The following is a 16,382-nucleotide window of genomic DNA, read 5'->3' as shown; positions in this document are numbered from 1 at the left end:
TGCGCCCCCCCCCTCGCCCCAAAAACCCTCCTCCCGAAGGGGGGGGGGGGATGCGACGGGGGGGGGCCCCCCCAAAACCGGCCGCTCGCCAGGAGTGGCCAGGGGAGCCCGGGGTTTGAGGGGGGGTCCCCCCTAAATTCGGAAGGGGGGGGGTATGGAGTGATTCAGGGGGTGGGACCCCTCGGGTTTGGGGGGGGGGTGTCACACCAAGGTGCCGGGGGGCTGCGGGTCCGTGGTGGGAGGGGGGGCGGCCACGGGGGGGTCCCCCGAAGCCCTGGGGTGGCGAGGAACAGAAACGTCAAAAAAAGAAATGGAAGTAAAGAGAAAAATAAAGAAACGAGAAAAGAAAAGACACAGAAAAAGGAGAGAACGGAGAGAGAAAAGAGAAACAGGAATTAGCCCCCCCATACACGGCCCCTGCCCCCTCCGAGCCCCCCCAGAGCCCTGGGGATGGGGTGTCCCCCCCCGAGGGAAGAAAAGAGGGGAAAAAAAGAGGGGGAGCAGGAGAGGTGCCCCCTGAAAGGGCCGGAGACGCGGCAGGGTTTGGAGGGAAATTGGGGAGACCCCAAATGTGGGGCTGGGGTGGTGCTGGGGTGGGGTGAAGGGGGAGGTTTGGGGGGGGGCAAAGGGGTGTGAGGGGTCCCCAATTTGGGGGTCCCTGAAGGACGGGGAGGGGGATCCCCAATGGACGGGGGGAGATTTCAGCCTCCCTGAGGGGAAGGGGGGGGGCTGACGTCGCACCCCCACGCTGGGGTTCGCCCCCAACCCCCCCCCCCTTAAAAGAGGGGTGCGCGGTACACCCGGGGCGCCCCGTACCTGGGCGCCAGGGCCCCGGCGTAGCTGAGCGAGTGGGGCAGGCCGGGGGGGTCGCGGCGACGGGGGGCCCAGGCGGGAGCCGGGGGGGGCGGCGGCAGACGGGGGCCGGGGGGGGCGGCCGGGGGGGCCCCCGTGTGCCGCAGGTACCAGTCCCGCAGCCCCTCCAGCGCCAGCCACTTCTGGCTGCGACGTTGCTCAGCCGAGGGGGGGCCCCCCCGACCCCGGGCGGAATCGGGGACGTTTTCGGGGGGGCCCCCCCAGTCGATCAAGGCTTCCGAGCTGTTGCTGCGACGGGTACGGGGAGCCGACGGTGGGGGGCCGGGCGCCGGGGCCCCCCCCAACTGTGAGTCTTGGCTGCCCGACCAGGGCCGGGGGGGCAGCCCCGGCACCTCAGGACTGGCGGGGGGGGAACAGGGGGTGAGGCGGAGAGGCCAGGGTCCCCCAAAACCCCCTGGGGTCCCCCAAACCGCCCTACGCCCCCCCCCAGATTGCCCCACGCACCCTCCAAATTGCCCCCAGGGCTCAGTAGCGCCCCCCCCCCCCCCAAAACACTCACCGGCAGAGGGGGTGCCCACGCCCACAGGGGCTGCGGGCCAGGACAGGGGTGGCCGGGACGCTGCGGCCCTCGAAGCTGGAAGCGCTGCGGGGCAGGGTCCGTGCCGGGCTGGGGGAGCCACGGCACCGCGTTAGGGGGGGGGAGCCCCCCCAAACCAGGGTGTTTGAGAGGGGAATGGGGGTTTTTTTTTTGGGGGGGGGGTTCACTCACCTGGCGGGGCTGGCGAGGGAGCTGCGGCGGCCGGGGGTGTCGGGGCCCCAGGGCGGCCGGCGGTCAGGGCTGCCGGATCCAGTCCGGGGGGGCGACGGGCGGCCGGTTCCGCTCTGAGGGGGCTTTGGCAGGGCCCCTGTGGGGAGATGCAACGTGGGGGAGACCCCCGTGTCCGGCGAACCCCGACTCCCCCCCCCCCCCCAAATCCCCGAGGGACGGACCCGGGCGCCCGACACTCACCGTTCTCCAGCGCGGGCAGGTCGCAGAGGGACCCGTTCTGATCTGGGGGGGTCGGGGGGGGGAGCAAAACGAGGGGAGACAAGGGGTCAGCGCCGCCGGGGGCCCCCCCAAACCTGCCCCCTCCCCAGCTGGGGACCCCCAACGGGGCTCCAGCCCCCGGTGCTCTGGGGACCCCCCCGGTGCTTCAGGCCCCCCCCCCCCGGACACCCCCCCCCCCCCCGGTTTCTCACCGTGAGCGGCGGCCCCGAGCTGGGCCCGGAGCTGCCGGAGCCGTTGGGCCGCTTCGGCCTGCAGGCGTTGGCGGCGGCGGCGTTGTTCGGGGGGCAGCCCAGGGGCAGCCGCCAGTCGTCGGGCGGCTTCAACAACCTGTAGCTGAACCGCCACCTCCCGCCGGGCCGCCCGCGTCGCCTGCGAGAACCGGCAAACGGGAACGGCGGGGCCGGACCGGACCGGACTGGACCGGGCCGCCGTACGGAAATGGGGCGGGGGGGGGGGCCCAGAGGGTGTATGGGCGCCGCCATTGGGGTACGTGGGTGCCGCCATGGGGGTACGGGGGCCGCGAAGGGACAGCCCGAGGGGGGGGTACGGGGGCCGCCGTGGGACATACAGGGTATGGGGGCCGCCGTAGGGCTATGGAGGCCGCCATAGGACGGACAGGGGTGCAGGGGGCCGCCATGGGGGTACGGGGGCCGCCGTGGGACACTCGGGGTACGGGGGCGAGGGGGGGGAAGGACCGCCCCCCACCCCAAACCCCTCACTGCCCCCCCCCCCACCCCTCCGCCCCCCGTTGCCCCCCGCTTACCTCAGGGAGGGCTCCGCGGGGGGGACCCCCGGCCCGGCGGCGCGGGGGGGGCTGCGGCCTCTCGCCGGGTTCCAGGGGGTACTCGGGGGGCAGCTTCCCCGTCAGCTCCTGCGCACAGCGGGGGGGGAGGGGGGCGATGGGGGGCCGGGGGGGGGGGGGGGGGCTGTGGCTGTTGGGGTCCCCGGGGTAGGGGAGGGGGGGGGGGAGGCAGAGGGAGCTGGGGGGATCCCGGGGATGGGGGGAGTGGGGGAACCCCGGGGTCAGGGGTGAGGGGTCAGGGGTGACTCACGGCCTCCTGCAGGCAGAGGCGCCGCAGCTCCCGCAGGCGCAGCCCCAGGGCCTGGCGTAGCCCCCGCTGCCGCTCCCGCAGCTCCTGCAGCCGCCCGGCGGGCGCCCCTGCGCCGGGCAGAGGTCAGGGATGGGAAAGGGGGGGGGTCAGAGGTCAAGGGAAGGGGGTCAGAGGTCAGGGATGGGGGGCAGAGGTCAGGGGTCACCGTACCTGCGGGGCTGTAGGTGCCCGGGGGGATGATGTGGCCCCTCACCTCCATGTCGGGGCGGGCGCGGGGCCGGCACCCATCGGTTTCGGGGCGCTGCGGGGAGCCGTTGGGGGGGGGAGGGGTGTCAGGGCCTGACCCACCCCCCCCCCCACCCCCGGCCTGCACCCCGCCCGGCCGGCCCCTCCCCCAGGACCCTGCTGTCCCCCCTCTCCCCCCCACAGGGGTGCCCCCCCCCCCAAAAAAGGGACCCACCCACCTGCCCCCTTCCCCCCCCCATGAACCCCAGGGGTCCCCCCAGACGCACCTCAGGGGCGTCATCCTCCCCCCCCAAAAACAACCCCCATGTCCGGGCCCAGCTCAGCCCCCCCAGTGTGGGGAGGGAGGGGAGGGGGGACAAGGCCGGACCCCCCCCAGCCCCCCCTTACCTTACCCCAGCGGGTGTCGCTCCGGGGGCCGGCTGGGAGCCAGGCGGTGAGGCGGGGGGTCGGCCCCGCACCCCCTTTCCCCCCCCCCCCGCCCCGAGGTGGGGTCCCGGCAGCCCCTCTGCCTCTTCGGGGACACCCGGGGGCCGGGGGCTGGGGGGGTCCCGCTCCCCCCAGAAGGAGCCAGGCGGCCAGGCGGGGAGCACGGGCCTTCCCAGGCGGCCGGGCGGGTGTCGGGGTCCCCCCTTGCTTCCCCACCCCCCCCCACCCTGTGATGTCACTTCCTGCCAGCTCCCCCTCCCCCCATCGCCCAGCGCTTCCTGCCTCGGCCCCACAGCCCCCCGCTCGGGGCGCGGGGACCCCCCCCAGGCCCCATAGGGACGCCCCGACACCCATCGGGCTCCTGTAGTGACCCCCGGCCCCACGGCGGCCCCACAGCCCTTGCGAGGCCTGGGGGGAGCCCCAGCCCCATAGCGTCCCCCCCAGCCCCATAGCATCCCCCCCAGCCCCACAGTTGTGTGTGTGTCACCCCCCCCCCTTCCCCAGCCCCATAGGGAGCCCCTGAGCGGCGCCGTGGGGCGCGGGGGGCGGCGATGTCCCGTGGGGCGGCCGAGGGGGCCCCCGTGCCCCCCGGCCCCCCCCCAGCGCCACCCCCCGGGCGCCCCACGGTTTACGTCCTGCTGGAGGGGCCCAGCGCCCCCGACACCCTCCGGCTGCTCAGGTAAAAGGGGGGGGGCCCCCCCGGGGGAGCCCCATAGCTCCGGGGATACCCCAGCCCTGCCCCACGGCGAGGCTGGGGGGGGGGGGGGGCGGAGGGGATGGGAGGGATGTTGGGGGGTCCTGAGGGGTTTAGGGGGGGCAGTCTGGGGGGGATCCGGGAGGGACTGAGTGGCTGCGGAAAATGTAGGGGGGTCCCAGGGGGAGCTGGGGGGAGGATGTGGGCCTGGGGGGGGGCTGGGGGGGCTGTGGGGATCTGGGGGGCTGTGGGGGGAACTGGGGGGGCTGTGGGGGAGGATGTAGGACTGTGGGGGGAGCTGGGGGGGATCTGGGGGGGCTGTGGGGGAGGATGTGGGACTGGGGGGGATCTGGGGGGACTGTGGGGCTGATGGGGGGATCTGGGGGGCTGTGAGGGGATTTGGGGGGACTGGGAGGGGGTCTGGGTGGGCTGGGGGGGCTGTGGGGCTGGTGAGACCCGACCCCCCTCCCCCGGGGCAGCCTGAGCTCGGTGCTCCCCGAGTCCGGGATCGTGGCCGACATCGAGTGGGAGCCACCTGGGGGGGGGACGCCCGGGGACCCCAGCAGTGACCCCCCCGGCGACCCCCCCGGAGACACCCCAGGGACCCCCGCAGATGCCCCCGGCACCTTCTACTGCCTGAAGAGTCAGCCGCTGCCCAGCAGGTACCCGTCACCGCCCCCCCCCCAACACCCCCCACCCCGCCACCGCCGCCGTTAACCCCCCCTTCTTCCCCAGCGCGGGGCCACCCCCCCCGGCGGCCGTGGCGGCCCCCCCAGCCGCCCCCCCCTCGTCCCGGGTGCTGCTGCGGCAGCAGCTGATGCGAGCGCAGGCGCAGGAGCAGGAGCAGCGGGAGAGGAGGGGTCCACCCGGCCCCCCCACGGCACCCGGTCCCCCCGGCCCTTCGCCCGCCATCGCCGTCGGCGCCCCCCAGCCCCGGGCTCCCCCCCACGTGCCCCCCGAGGTGCTCAAGGTGAGGCCGCACAGAAACCAGGGGCGGGGGGGCGACGACGGGATTTGGGGGGTGCTGAGCCCCCCCCCGCCCCGACCTCATTCCCCCCCCCCGCCCCGTTTCAGGTGCAGACCCACCTGGAGAACCCCACGCGGTACCACCTGCGCGCGGCGCAGCGGCAGCAGGTCCGGCAGTACCTCACCTCCGCCCTGGGCCGGGGGCCCCCCAGCCCCCCGGGGCCCCCCCCCCAGCCCCCTGCCCCCCACAACCCCCTGGCCCTGCTCCACATCGGTCCCGGCTCCGAGAAGGAGGTGAGGGAGGGAGACGGCGCTCCCAGCGGGGTCGTGATGTCACGGGGCGGGGCGGGGGGGGGGTGTGCGCGCGTGACGGGAGGACGGCGTGATGTCACCACCGCCCCGCGTGGCGCCGGGAGTCGCGAGGCGGCGCAGCGGTCCTGTGACGTCATACGGAGCCGGTGACGCAGGGGCGACGCGACGCCGGGGGGGCCGTGATGCGATACAGGGGGCGCGGTGATGCGATACAGGGGGCGCGGTGTCACCAACCCCCCCTCATGGGTCTGAGGTGAACCCGGGCAGCCCGGACAGGTATTTGTGGTTTATCTCTGCCCTCCCCCCGCCCCTGCAGATCGATGATGTCATCGATGAGATCATCAGCCTGGAGTCCAGCTACGAGGAGCTGCTCAGCTTCGGTCCGGCCGAGGGGGGGCTCCAGCTGCCGAACACGGTGCGCTACCCCTTTAAGGGGCTGGCAGGGGGCGGGGACTGCCGCAGGCCACGCCCCCTTTTCCCCATGGAGGGGGCGTGGCATACACAAGCCCTGCCCGATGCATCTCATTGGCTGAAAGCCTGGTTAGGCGTGGCCTAGGCACAGCCCGGCTGGGGGGGGGGTGTGTGTGGGGCTCCACCCATCAGAGCCACAGGGGGCGTGGCCTGTGCCCATATAAGGCAGTAGGTGGTGAGAGGCTCACATATAAGGTGCTGCGGGGAGGTGGGCGTGGCCTTGGAGCCTGTGGGCGTGGTCAAGGGAGGGTGGGACCTCCCCAAGGTGGGCGGGACTTGGGGGGTGGGCGTGATTAAGCACGAGGGGCGTGGCTTGTGTGGGTGTGACCTCAGCAGCTGTGGGCGGGGCTTAGCCACCCTCCCCAACCTGGCCAATGGGGGGGCGTGGTTTGGGCTGAGTGGGTGTGGCCAGGACTGAAGTGGGTGTGGCCTGTTTGGGGGCGTGGTCATGCTGACCCCGCCCCCTCCACCAGCTGCCCGCCCCCGGGCCCCTCCTGGAGGTGTTCAGCCCCCCCCCCCCAGGCGGCAGCAGCTCCTGCCCCGCCGAGCTGCCCCACGTCAAGGCTGAGCTCTCGGGTAAGGGGGGCCCTGGAAGTGGGGGGGTCCATGGGGGGGGGTCTCTATGGGGCCAGGGAGGGGTCCGGGGGGGGGTCCTGTGGGGTGAGGGGGGTCCTTGCGTGGCTGGGGGGGGTCACTGTGGTGAGGAGGGGTCCTGGGTTTCTCTGTGGGGCCTGGGGGGGGGGGTCCTGTGGGCTTTGGGGGGGTCCTTGAGGAGTTCCTGTGGGGCAGGGTGGCTCGAAGGGGTCTCTGTGGGGTGGGGGTGGGGGATCTCAGCGCGGGTTGGGGTCGGGCCGTGGTGAGGTTCGTGGTTGTTCCCTACCAGAAACGGAGGCAAAGGCGCTGCTGAAGGAGAGGCAGAAGAAGGACAACCACAACCTGAGTGAGTTGGGGGGTGAAACGGGGGGGGGGCCGGAGGGGCCTGGGTGGGTGTGGGGGGGCCACCGCGCAGCTGACGTTTTCCCCGTCCCCCGCAGTCGAGCGGCGCCGACGGTTCAACATCAACGACCGCATCAAGGAGCTGGGGACCCTCATCCCCAAATCCAACGACCCGTGAGTGGGGGACTCCGGGTGGGCGCTGGGGACCCCACAGCAGGTCCTGGAAGGGACCCCCGGCACCCAGGGGTCCCCGCAGCAGGTACTGACGGGACCCAGGTATCTCGATGCCGGCAGGGAGATGCGCTGGAACAAGGGCACCATCCTGAAAGCCTCGGTGGATTACATCCGCAAGCTGCAGAAGGAGACGCAGCGCTCCCGCGAGCTCGAGCTGCACCAGCAGCGCCTGGAGCAGGCGAACCGCAGCCTCCAGCTCCGCGTCCAGGTCCGAGGGGGCTGGGTTGGGGGCGGCTATGGGGACGGGGAGGTGGTTTATGGGGTTGGGAAGGGCAGAATTGGGGGTGGAGAGGAGCTGGGGGGCTCTGGGGGATGGGGGGAGCAGAAAGAAGGGCACGGGGGGGGGGGTTGTTGGGAGGCTGGTGGGGCTGAGCTGGGGTCTGGGGTGGGTTGGGGGGGTCTGTGGTACCGGGGGCGGGGTACATCGGCTGACGCTCCCCGTCCTCCCAGGAGCTGGAGCTGCAGGCGCAGCTGCACGGGCTCCCCCTGAGCCCTTCGGCGGCGTCGGCGGCCGAGGTGGGGTGCGAGGAGGCCCCCGGGGGTCCCCCCTTCCCCCCGGGCGGTCCCCCCACTCCCCAGTGCCTCCTGGACCTGGCGCTGGCTGACGATCTGCCCCCGGGGCTGGGCCTGCCCCTTGGCCTGGGAGGGCCCGAGGGGGGCCTGGATGACATCCTGATGGATGACGGCGGGGGACTGTCACCCCTCGGCCCCCCCGGCGCCCTCCTGGCCTCCCCGGGGCCCTCCCGCGCCTCCAGCCCCCGCAGCAGCCTCAGCATGGAGGACGACCCCTGAGCGTGCCCCCCCCCCCCCTCCGACCCTGCGCCGCCCCTTTAAGGACCCTCGGGTGTGGCCCTTTTAAGGACACCCCCCCAACCCCACCCCGACGGCTGTTTCAGGTGGGCCCCACAGGGTGGTGTTTTAGGGCTCTTAAAAGGGGCAGGCCCTTTTTAAAGGGTGGCGTTGGCCTTTTGAGGTGCTGCCACCCTATCGCCCTTTTAAGATGCCCGGTTGGTGGACCCTCCCCTCCTTAAAGGACCTCGGCTGGGCATGGCCCTTTTAAGGCGGTCGCACCGTGTCGCCCTTTTAAGGCGCGGGTGTGGGCCCCACTTAGGTGTGGCCTTGTAAAGGCTTCTGCCTTGGCGTGGCCCTTTTAAGGTTCCTCTTCAGCCCTGCCCTTTCAAGAGGCAGCCCCGCCCCAGTGGATAGCCCCGCCCCTCAGGGAAGCCTAGGCCCCGCCCCTGGGAAGGCCCCGCCCCCCCGGCTGGCCCCGCCCCTCCCCAACCAGCGGGCTCCTGGGGGCTGGGCCCTCAGGCAAGAAGCCCCGCCCTCCCCGCTGTCACTCACACGTGCCCCGCCCACCGCACTAACGCCCCATCCTCGGCCCCGCCCTCTTTTCGAGGCCCCGCCCACCGCCCCCACTTAAAGGGGCCGCCCAACCACCACCCCCCACACCCCCCCCCCCGTGTCCTGATTTTGTACGGAAACTGTCGCGTGGGAAATAAAACGTTTATTAACGAGGAGCTGCCCGGTGCCGGGACCTATAGAGCGGGGGGGTGTGTGTGTGTGGTAGCGCTTCTGTAGGACTGGCAGTACTTGGGAGGGGGGGGGGGAACTCTGTCGGGCCTGTAGCACGCAGGGGGGTTCCATGGGCTCTACAGCGGCGGGGGTCAGCCCGCAGAGCACTTGGGGGGCGCTGCACGGGCCTTACGGTGCCGTTATAGTACCGGGAGGCCTGTCCGGCCCGCCGCGCCCGCGCAGTCTCTATGATTCCCTCGGGGCCCTTCTACCCGCCTAGGAGGTCCTTATCTCTATGGCCGCTGCGTTACGTCACTTCCGCTTCTCTACTCCTCTCGCCGCCTTCCCTAGAGCGTCCACTTCCGGCCCAGCCCCGCGGGGTCCTCCCGCGGCGCCAAGATGGCGCAGGCCCTGTCGGCCGAGGAGTTCCAGCGGATGCAGGTGGGGCCGGGCCCGGGGCCAGGGGCTCTCGGCCTTGCTGCTCTCCCGTTCACCCCGTTCTCCCTCCCCGCTTCCAGGCGCAGCTGTTGGAGCTGCGGACGGAAAATTATCGTCTTTCGGATGAACTGAGAAAGAATGGAGCCGGTACGGGGGTGGGATGGGGTGGGATGGGGGGGGGATGGCCCAGCCGCCGCCGCCTCCTCCTCCTCCTCCTCCTCCCCCCTGACGGGCCCGTGTCGCCCCCAGAGCTGTCGGGGCTGCGGCAGCGGGTGCAGGCGCTCGATAAGGATCTGGCTAAAGCCAATAAGGTGAGAGAATCCCCTCACCGTGGTCTCTGACCTGCCCCCCCCCCCCCAGCCCCACTGTGACCCCCCGTTTCTGTTGCAGGCCCTCAGTAAGAGTAAGAAGGCGCAGGTGGGTGCTGGGGGGGGTCTCTGACAGTGCTGGAGGGTGGCTGGGGGGGTTCCTGGAGATGCTGGGGGGGTTCTAGAGGGGCTCTCAGGATACTGGGGGGTCCTGGGGGCTCTCTAGAGGTGCTGGGGGTATGTTGGGAGGTCCCTGTGGTGCTTGCAGCGGGGCTGGGGGGTCTCTAGGGATGTTGGGGGGGGTCCCAGGAGATCTTGAGGGGCTGCTGGGTCACTGTGGGTGCTGGGGGGAGAGTTCTGGGGGTCCCAGCTACAGGGTACCGGTGCTGCCCCCCCCCCGCCCCCCAGGAGGTGGAGGCGCTGCTGGGGGAGACGCGGATGCTGCAGGGGAAGCTCCAGAGCCAGGAGGATGATTTCCGTCTCCAGAACAGCACCCTGCTGCGCGAGCTGGCCAAGGTGGGGGGCCTGGGACCCCCAGAGACACCCCCCTCTTTTCCCCCCAGGTCATCCCAGGGGTCCCTAATGCCCCCCGGAACCTCCTGGTGGTACTTTAAGGTTTTTGGGGAGTCCCTAATGTCATTTTGGGGGGGTTCCACCTCACTGGGGGGGGGGACCTAGAGGGTCCTTGGGGGTCCTCAGTGTCACTTTCAGGGTCTGGGGGGTGGTCTCTTGGTGTCATTTTGGGGTCCCCAATCTCTCATGGGGGGTCTTTTTGGGTCTCCTGGGGGTTCCCTGGTCCCATGGGGGGGACCTGGGGGGTCCTACAGGTGCCTGACCTGGGGGGGGGGTGGTGTCCCAGCTGTGTGCGCAGATCGAGGGACTGGAGGAGGAAAACCGGCGGCTGCGGGAGGGGGGACCCCCAGGACCCCTCTGCGACCCCCCAGCCTCTGCAGAGCCCCCACAGGATGGGGCCATTGGCGACAGCGGGGCCCCCCCGGCCCCTACAGATGGTGAGGGGGTGCCTGGGGGGGGGAGGTTTGGGGGGTTTGGGGGTGTCGGGGTCTGGGAGGGCCGGGGAGGGGGCTCGGGGGGGGTTGGGTGTTTGTGCGGGCCGTCTCACTGTCTGTGGGGCAGGACGTGGGGTCTCCGTGGGGCGCAGGGCGCCCGTCGGGTGGATGTGGGGGGGTTCTGGGGGTCCTTTACGGGGCTGGGGGGGGGGGGCAGATTTCTGGGGCCCTGTGGGTGGCCATGGGTCTGACCCCCACCCTCCCAGCCCCCACGGAGCCCCCCGAGGAGTTGCGGCCAGCAGAGGAGGGGGCCAGAGGCGACGCTCCCCCCAGGGAACCCCCAGGACCCGCTGCCCAGGTGCGTTGCGGGAGGGAGAAGGGGGTGTTTGGGGGGGCTGGGGGGTCTGCAGCGGGGCAGGAGGGTTGTGAGAGAACGTGAGGAACGGTGGGGGGAACGGTGACACGCGTATAGGGTGTGCGAACTTCGGTAAGGGGAGATTTTGGGAAATGTAAAGTGAAAATGGCGTTGAAACGAGGAAATAATCGGGGGGAGGGACGAACGTGGGGGTACGGGAGACTGATAAACGTATAGGTAACGTATAGGGGCCCGGGGGGGTCTCTGGGGTCTCCCAGGCTTCCTTGCAGGCAGAGGTGGCCCAGCTGCAGGCAGAAGTGGCCAAGGTAAGGGGGCGGGAGGAGGATTTGGGGTTCACAGGGGGCTCCCACGGGGGGTTTGGGAGGGTTGGAATCCCAGAGGGATTTTGGGGGGGGGGGGCTCTTGGGGGACCTTGGTGGAGTCTCTGGGGATTTCTGGGGTGTCAGAGAGCTTGGGAGGGAGAGGTGGGGGTGTCCTGGGGGCCTCAGAGGAGTCCCGGAGGGATTTGGGGGTGTCCCAGGAGGATCTGTGGGGTCTTGGAGGAGCTTGGGGACACTGTGGGGATTCTGGGGGGCTCTCGGTGGGATCTGGGGGGGGGTGGCAGGGTTGGCCCTGCCCCGCAGCAGTGATTTTTGTCGTTCTCTCTCCAGCTGACAGAGAAACTCAGGAAGAAGCAGGAGAGGTGAGAGCGCCCGGACGGCCGGGTTCTCTTTGGAGCGACAATTTGGGTTTGTTTGCAGGTTTTTGCTTATTTTTTGTTATTTTTTTCCATCTCAGCTTCCTCCAGCTGCAGGCAGAGAAGGAGACGCTGCTCAGGGACAGTCGGTGAGTGACTCTTGGGGGGCACAGAGCGGGGCGGGGGGGCTCTGGGGGGTGTCCCCCCACCCCAGATGCCTGGGTCCCCCCGTGCCCCCCCCCAGGATGGAGGCGGAGGAGCTCCGGGCCCGGTGGGACGAGGAATTTCGGGAGCTCCAGGCCCAGAACCGGCGGCTGCAACAGGAGCTGGAGGCGGCTGCCCAGGTGGGGGCACCCCTGGGTGTCGGGGGAGGGGGGGACGGTTCCTGGGGGAGCGTTTTGGGGTGTTGGTGGGGTCTTAGGAGCACCCCATGGTGCTGTGGGGATTCCAGGGGTTTCCCTGGAGCGACTGGAGGGGGGAGTCCTTGGGGTCAGATCTCTAGGGGAGCACCCTTGGGTGCTGGCAAGGCAGCCTACGACACGGCGGGGGGGCGTCTGGCCCCTTACCGGTCACGTGGAGACCTATAGGGTCTATACGGCCTTGTCTGGGCAGCCCGGAGCAGCTCTATACGTCCCCGTGCGGCCCCGGGCAGCGCCGCCGGACCCTATAGGGGCCCTATAGAGCGCTGTGTGGGGCGGCAGGTGGAGGTGGGGCTGCGGGAGCGGAGCGGGACCCTGACCCAGGAGCTGCAGGAGATCCAGGTCCAGCGCGACGCCCTCGGCGCCCAGCTCCAGGTGGGGGTCCCGGGGGGGGGGTGTGTGTTGGGGTTCCCTTTGGGGGGGGCGGTTTAGGGTCCCTGCGGAGTTTCGGGTCCCTAAGGCGGGGGGGGTCTTTGAGGTTCCCGGTGTGCCTGTCGCTCTCTGCCAGGGGAGGTTTGGGGTTCCTGACCCCATCTCGGGGGGGATTTGGGGATCCCCTGGGGGGATGTGGGGTCCCGGAGGTGCCCTGAGCCCGTCCCTGGGGACTTGGGGTCCCTGAAGTGCCCGTGTCCCCGTTCCTGGAGGGAGTTCGGGGCCCTGGGAGATTTTGGGGTCCCTGAGGTTCCCCAGACACACCCCCGCTATCCCGGGGGGGGGGCGCGTGCGAGGCGCGTGCGAGGCGGTACACCCGCAGGCGTGCGCGGGGGAGCGGGACGGGCTGCGGCAGCGCCTGGCGGAAGCCGAAGACGCCCGCGGGGAGAGCGAACGGGGCCGGCGGCAGGCGCAGGTCAGTTCCCTCCCTGTCCCCAGGGTGGGGGTCTCCCCGTCCCCCCTGCTATCCCCGGGGTGGGGGGGGTCTCCCCGTGCCCACCCAGCCCGTCCCCGCAGGAGCAGCTGGAGCGACAGGCGCAGGAACACGCAGCAGCCACGCGCGCCAACGCGGAGCAGCACCGGGCCGAGCTGGAGGTGAGCGGGCGGCTATAGGGGAATCCCTCCGTACGGGGACCCCCCAGCACCGGGACGGGGGGGGCTATAGGCACGCCGTGGGAACACATATATCCCTATAGCCATTCCTATAGCAACGCCGGTATCTGCGCAGCGACCGCGGGGTCGGCGGTGCTATAGGATTTCTGCGTGCGTTGTAGGGATCCTCGGGGCGTTATAGGATGCACGACGGTCTTATAGAGCACGTGGGATGTTTTGGGGTGCTGCGGGAAGGTTTCCGGGGTTCTATAGGATCTTGTTTAGGTCACTTTAGAATCTATAGGCCTCTCGAGGCGCTGCAGAATGTCCGGGAGCTCCGCGAAGAATCGCGTTGGCCCCGGGATGCCGTAGGGACCCCGCGAGACTGACGGAGCCTGTAGGGGCACTGGGGTGCTATAGGATCTATAGAGCCCTATAGGTGCTGGGACTGGGTGTGACACCCCCTCCCCCCCCCCCCAAAACGTCCCCAGGGCCGTGTGGGGGAGCTGCAGGCAGCGCTGGGGGACGCCGAGCGGCAGCGGGAGCTGCAGGAGGCTGAGGGCCGGGCGCTGCGCCAGGTACCCCCAAATCCACCCCCCTGCGGGACCCCTGGAACCCCTCTCTGAGCCCCCAGAACCCGCCCCGGGACCCCCAGTTCCCCTATGGAGGGACCCTCAGATTCTCCCACCGGAGATGTGAGTACCCCCAAATTCCCCCCCAGGATCCCCAAACTCCTCTGGGACCCCTCACCAAGTTCTCCCTGGTTCCTTGGGTTCCCTCTGAGCCCCCCAGGACCCCACCCAGACTCCTCTTAGCACCCACAAATCCTCTCTGGCATCTCCCAAACCCACCCCTGACCCCTCTCCGTCCCCTTCAGGAGCTGAAAGACGTCCGGGACGGGCAGCGCATCCTGGAGAAGAAAGGCAGCGCCGCGGTGAGGGACCCATGGGTGGGGTGGGGGGCTCCCGGGGGGGCCCGCGGTCCTGCGTGGGGTCCTGATCTTCCCCTTCCGTTGTTTTTCGTGTGTTCCCCTCACCGTCACCCCCACAGCTGAAGGACTTGAAGCGGCAGCTGCAGCTGGAGCGGCGCCGGGCCGATCGCCTGCAGGAGCGGCTGCAGGAGCTGTTGGCACCCACCCGCACCCGCACCGGTCAGCCAGGCACCCATGGGTGGGGGGGGGGGTGTCCAGGCACCGTTGGGGGGGTCCAGGCACCCGTGGGTGGGGCTTCTGCACACCCTCAGGTGGGTGGGGATGGTCCTGGGTGCGTGGGGTGGGGGTTACTGGGGTTTTAGGGTGTCCCCGTGAGAGGAAAGCGGGTGCTGGGGGGGGTCTCCTAAACGCCCGGGTATTTCAGGGGGGGTGGGTGGGTAAAGTGGGGGTTCCCAGACCCATGGGTGCCCCAGGGACAGGGTGCTGCGGGCAGGGGGGTGCCCCCAGGGGTTCGGGGCCCGTGCCAGATGCCTGGGTCCCTTTTTTTTGTCCCCCCCCCACCCCGCAGGGCTGGAGGAGCTGGGGCTGGAGGGGGGGTCCCCCGGGCGGGGGGACAGCAGCAGCCTCTCCTCCCTGGGCCGCGATGGCTCCGCCCCCGGCAGCACCAAGGTGGGCGGGGCCTGGGGCGGGGCCTGGGCCGGGGGGGCGGGGCCTGGCTGAGGAAGGGCTGCACCTGGGGTGGGCAGGCTGAGCCATGGTGGGGGGCGTGGCTTGGGGGTGTGGGGGCGTGGCTTGGGGGTGTGGGGGCGTGGCTTGGGGGTGTGGGGGCGTGGCTTGGGGGTGTGGGGGCGTGGCTTGGGGGTGTGGGGGCGTGGCTTGGGGGTGTGGGGGCGTGGCTTGGGGGTGTGGGGGCGTGGCTTGGGGCAGGGCTTTGTGGCTGTGGTGGGGCTTTTTGGGAGGGGGCGTGGCCTCGCCGGGGGGCGTGGCCTCGCCGGGGGGCGTGGCCTCGCCGGGGGGCGTGGCCTCGCCGGGGGGCGTGGCCTCGCCGGGGGGCGTGGGCCTCGGGGCGTGGCTTGGGGGTGTGGGGGCGTGGCTTGGGGGGGTGGGGGCGTGGCTTGGGGCAGGGCTTTGTGGCTGTGGTGGGGCTTTTTGGGAGGGGGCGTGGCCTCGCCGGGGGGCGTGGCCTCGCCGGGGGGCGTGGCCTCGCCGGGGGGCGTGGCCTCGCCGGGGGGCGTGGCCTCGCCGGGGGGCGTGGCCTCACGGGGGGGGGGTGCCCCCTAACACTGACCCTTCCCCATCTCCTCCTGCAGTCGGGCTCAGGTAGCCCCGGGGGGGGCAGCGGCAGCGGCGCTGGTGGCGGGGGGATCCCCGGCGGGGGTGGCCTGTCCCCCGCGGAGGTGGCCGAGCTGTTCCAGCGCCTGGCCCAGAGCCAGCAGGAGCGCTGGTTGCTGGAGGAGAAGGTACTGGGGGGCACCTGGAGGGGCTGGGGCGGGCACCCCGGGGCGGACACCGGAGGAGACACCGGTTCCCCCTTTTCCTCCACCCCGGCTCGCGCCAGGTGCGTCACCTGGAGGTGAGCAGCGCCTCGATGGCGGAGGACCTGTGCCGCAAGAGTGCCATCATCCAGAGCTTTGTGCGCGACAGCCGCCTGGGTGAGCCCCCCCCCCCCCCCTTTTCCCTTCTCCTCCTCCTCCTCCCTGCTCCCCCACCCCCCCTCACCCCAGCTCCCCAACAGAGGCGGTGGGTCCCCCCGGCCCCCCTCGGCGGGGCACGGGGCCGGGTGAGGAGGGGTTGCGGGAGATGAACAAGAAGCTGCAGAACATGCTGGAGGAGCAGCTCACCAAGAACCTGCACCTGGAGCAGGTGGGTGGGGCCGGGGGCGGGGCCTGGGGCGGTGGGGGCGGGGCCTGGGGCAGTGGGGGCGGGGCATCTCACCCCTGTCCCTGCCCCCCAGGACCTGGAGGCGCTGTCGCAGGAGCTGGCCCGGCTCAGCAAGGAGCGACCGCCCCCCCCCGGCTCTCCCTGAGGGGCGGGGGCTTCGCCTCGCCCCTCCGCTCCCCCCCCCCCCCCCCCCCCGCTGCTGTAGGCTGCGCCTCCCCCGTGGGGCCGGGCCGGCCGGCGGGGGCGTTGCCCCTTTAAGGACGGGACGGTCCCATTCCCAAAGGCGTTGCCCCTTTTAGGAGGGGGGCGGGGCCAGCATGCGCCCCTCTCGGTTTCCGCCTCCCCCCCCCCAATAAAGCCGATGTGAACTGCTGCCGCGTGCGTCATTGGCTCCGGGGGCGGGGCGGGGCGTCATGACCTCACCGCGGCGCCGCGTGCCCGCCCGCCTGCCGTTGCGGCGGCCAACCTTCCACGCCCCCTGGTGACGTCACTTCCGGCCGCCCGACCCGGATGTTGTTGCCGTCGCCGCGACCGCAGGACAGGGCGACGGTCGCGGCGCCGCTCCGGATCCCCGCCGCGTCCCGGGCTTTCCGTCGAGGCTGCGGGGGGG

At 71.5% G+C, this 16,382-nt stretch overlaps 3 protein-coding genes across 7 annotated transcripts; 2 read left to right on the top strand and 1 right to left on the bottom strand.

Annotated features, from left to right (window-relative positions):
• Window positions 1-183: 183 nt before the first annotated feature.
• On the bottom strand, window positions 184-3,794 carry CCDC120 (coiled-coil domain containing 120). 3 transcript variants are annotated; one of them, XM_075738737.1, is made up of 10 exons: window positions 3,547-3,794; window positions 3,124-3,214; window positions 2,914-3,020; window positions 2,625-2,732; window positions 2,053-2,230; window positions 1,823-1,864; window positions 1,583-1,718; window positions 1,373-1,480; window positions 817-1,212; window positions 184-274 (listed from the first exon to the last, which is right to left on the bottom strand). In XM_075738737.1, exons 2-10 carry the CDS (start codon window positions 3,170-3,172, stop codon window positions 202-204), a joined length of 1,197 nt encoding a protein of 398 aa, XP_075594852.1. In that variant the 5' UTR covers window positions 3,173-3,214; window positions 3,547-3,794; the 3' UTR covers window positions 184-201. The 3 variants fall into 3 exon arrangements, with proteins under 3 accessions (XP_075594852.1, XP_075594853.1, XP_075594854.1); XM_075738738.1 differs by having other exon boundaries at window positions 3,552-3,794; XM_075738739.1 differs by lacking the exon at window positions 184-274 and having other exon boundaries at window positions 634-1,212.
• On the top strand, window positions 2,926-8,571 carry TFE3 (transcription factor binding to IGHM enhancer 3). Its single transcript, XM_075738728.1, has 11 exons — window positions 2,926-3,035; window positions 4,090-4,264; window positions 4,759-4,941; window positions 5,015-5,249; window positions 5,354-5,539; window positions 5,874-5,972; window positions 6,502-6,604; window positions 6,912-6,968; window positions 7,063-7,138; window positions 7,259-7,406; window positions 7,649-8,571. Exons 2-11 carry the CDS (start codon window positions 4,137-4,139, stop codon window positions 7,988-7,990), a joined length of 1,557 nt encoding a protein of 518 aa, XP_075594843.1. The 5' UTR covers window positions 2,926-3,035; window positions 4,090-4,136; the 3' UTR covers window positions 7,991-8,571.
• Window positions 8,572-9,055: 484 nt separating this feature from the next.
• Window positions 9,056-16,114, top strand: GRIPAP1 (GRIP1 associated protein 1). 3 transcript variants are annotated; one of them, XM_075738714.1, is made up of 22 exons: window positions 9,057-9,154; window positions 9,232-9,298; window positions 9,401-9,462; window positions 9,542-9,568; window positions 9,871-9,975; window positions 10,319-10,469; window positions 10,733-10,824; window positions 11,100-11,147; window positions 11,493-11,524; window positions 11,620-11,667; window positions 11,763-11,862; window positions 12,220-12,312; window positions 12,692-12,784; window positions 12,886-12,963; window positions 13,452-13,538; window positions 13,838-13,894; window positions 14,011-14,110; window positions 14,460-14,560; window positions 15,202-15,351; window positions 15,450-15,543; window positions 15,627-15,754; window positions 15,846-16,114. In XM_075738714.1, the coding sequence occupies exons 1-22, from the start codon at window positions 9,113-9,115 to the stop codon at window positions 15,915-15,917; spliced, it is 1,827 nt and encodes a 608-aa protein (XP_075594829.1). In that variant the 5' UTR covers window positions 9,057-9,112; the 3' UTR covers window positions 15,918-16,114. The 3 variants fall into 3 exon arrangements, with proteins under 3 accessions (XP_075594830.1, XP_075594829.1, XP_075594828.1); XM_075738713.1 differs by having other exon boundaries at window positions 9,058-9,154; window positions 9,868-9,975; XM_075738715.1 differs by lacking the exon at window positions 9,871-9,975 and having other exon boundaries at window positions 9,056-9,154.
• The last annotated feature ends 268 nt before the right edge of the window (window positions 16,115-16,382 follow it).

The sequence above is a fragment of the Balearica regulorum genome, chromosome 35, assembly GCF_011004875.1.
Source record: "Balearica regulorum gibbericeps isolate bBalReg1 chromosome 35, bBalReg1.pri, whole genome shotgun sequence".
Lineage (NCBI taxonomy): Eukaryota > Metazoa > Chordata > Aves > Gruiformes > Gruidae > Balearica > Balearica regulorum.
This window is presented reverse-complemented; position numbering and strand designations above follow the sequence as displayed.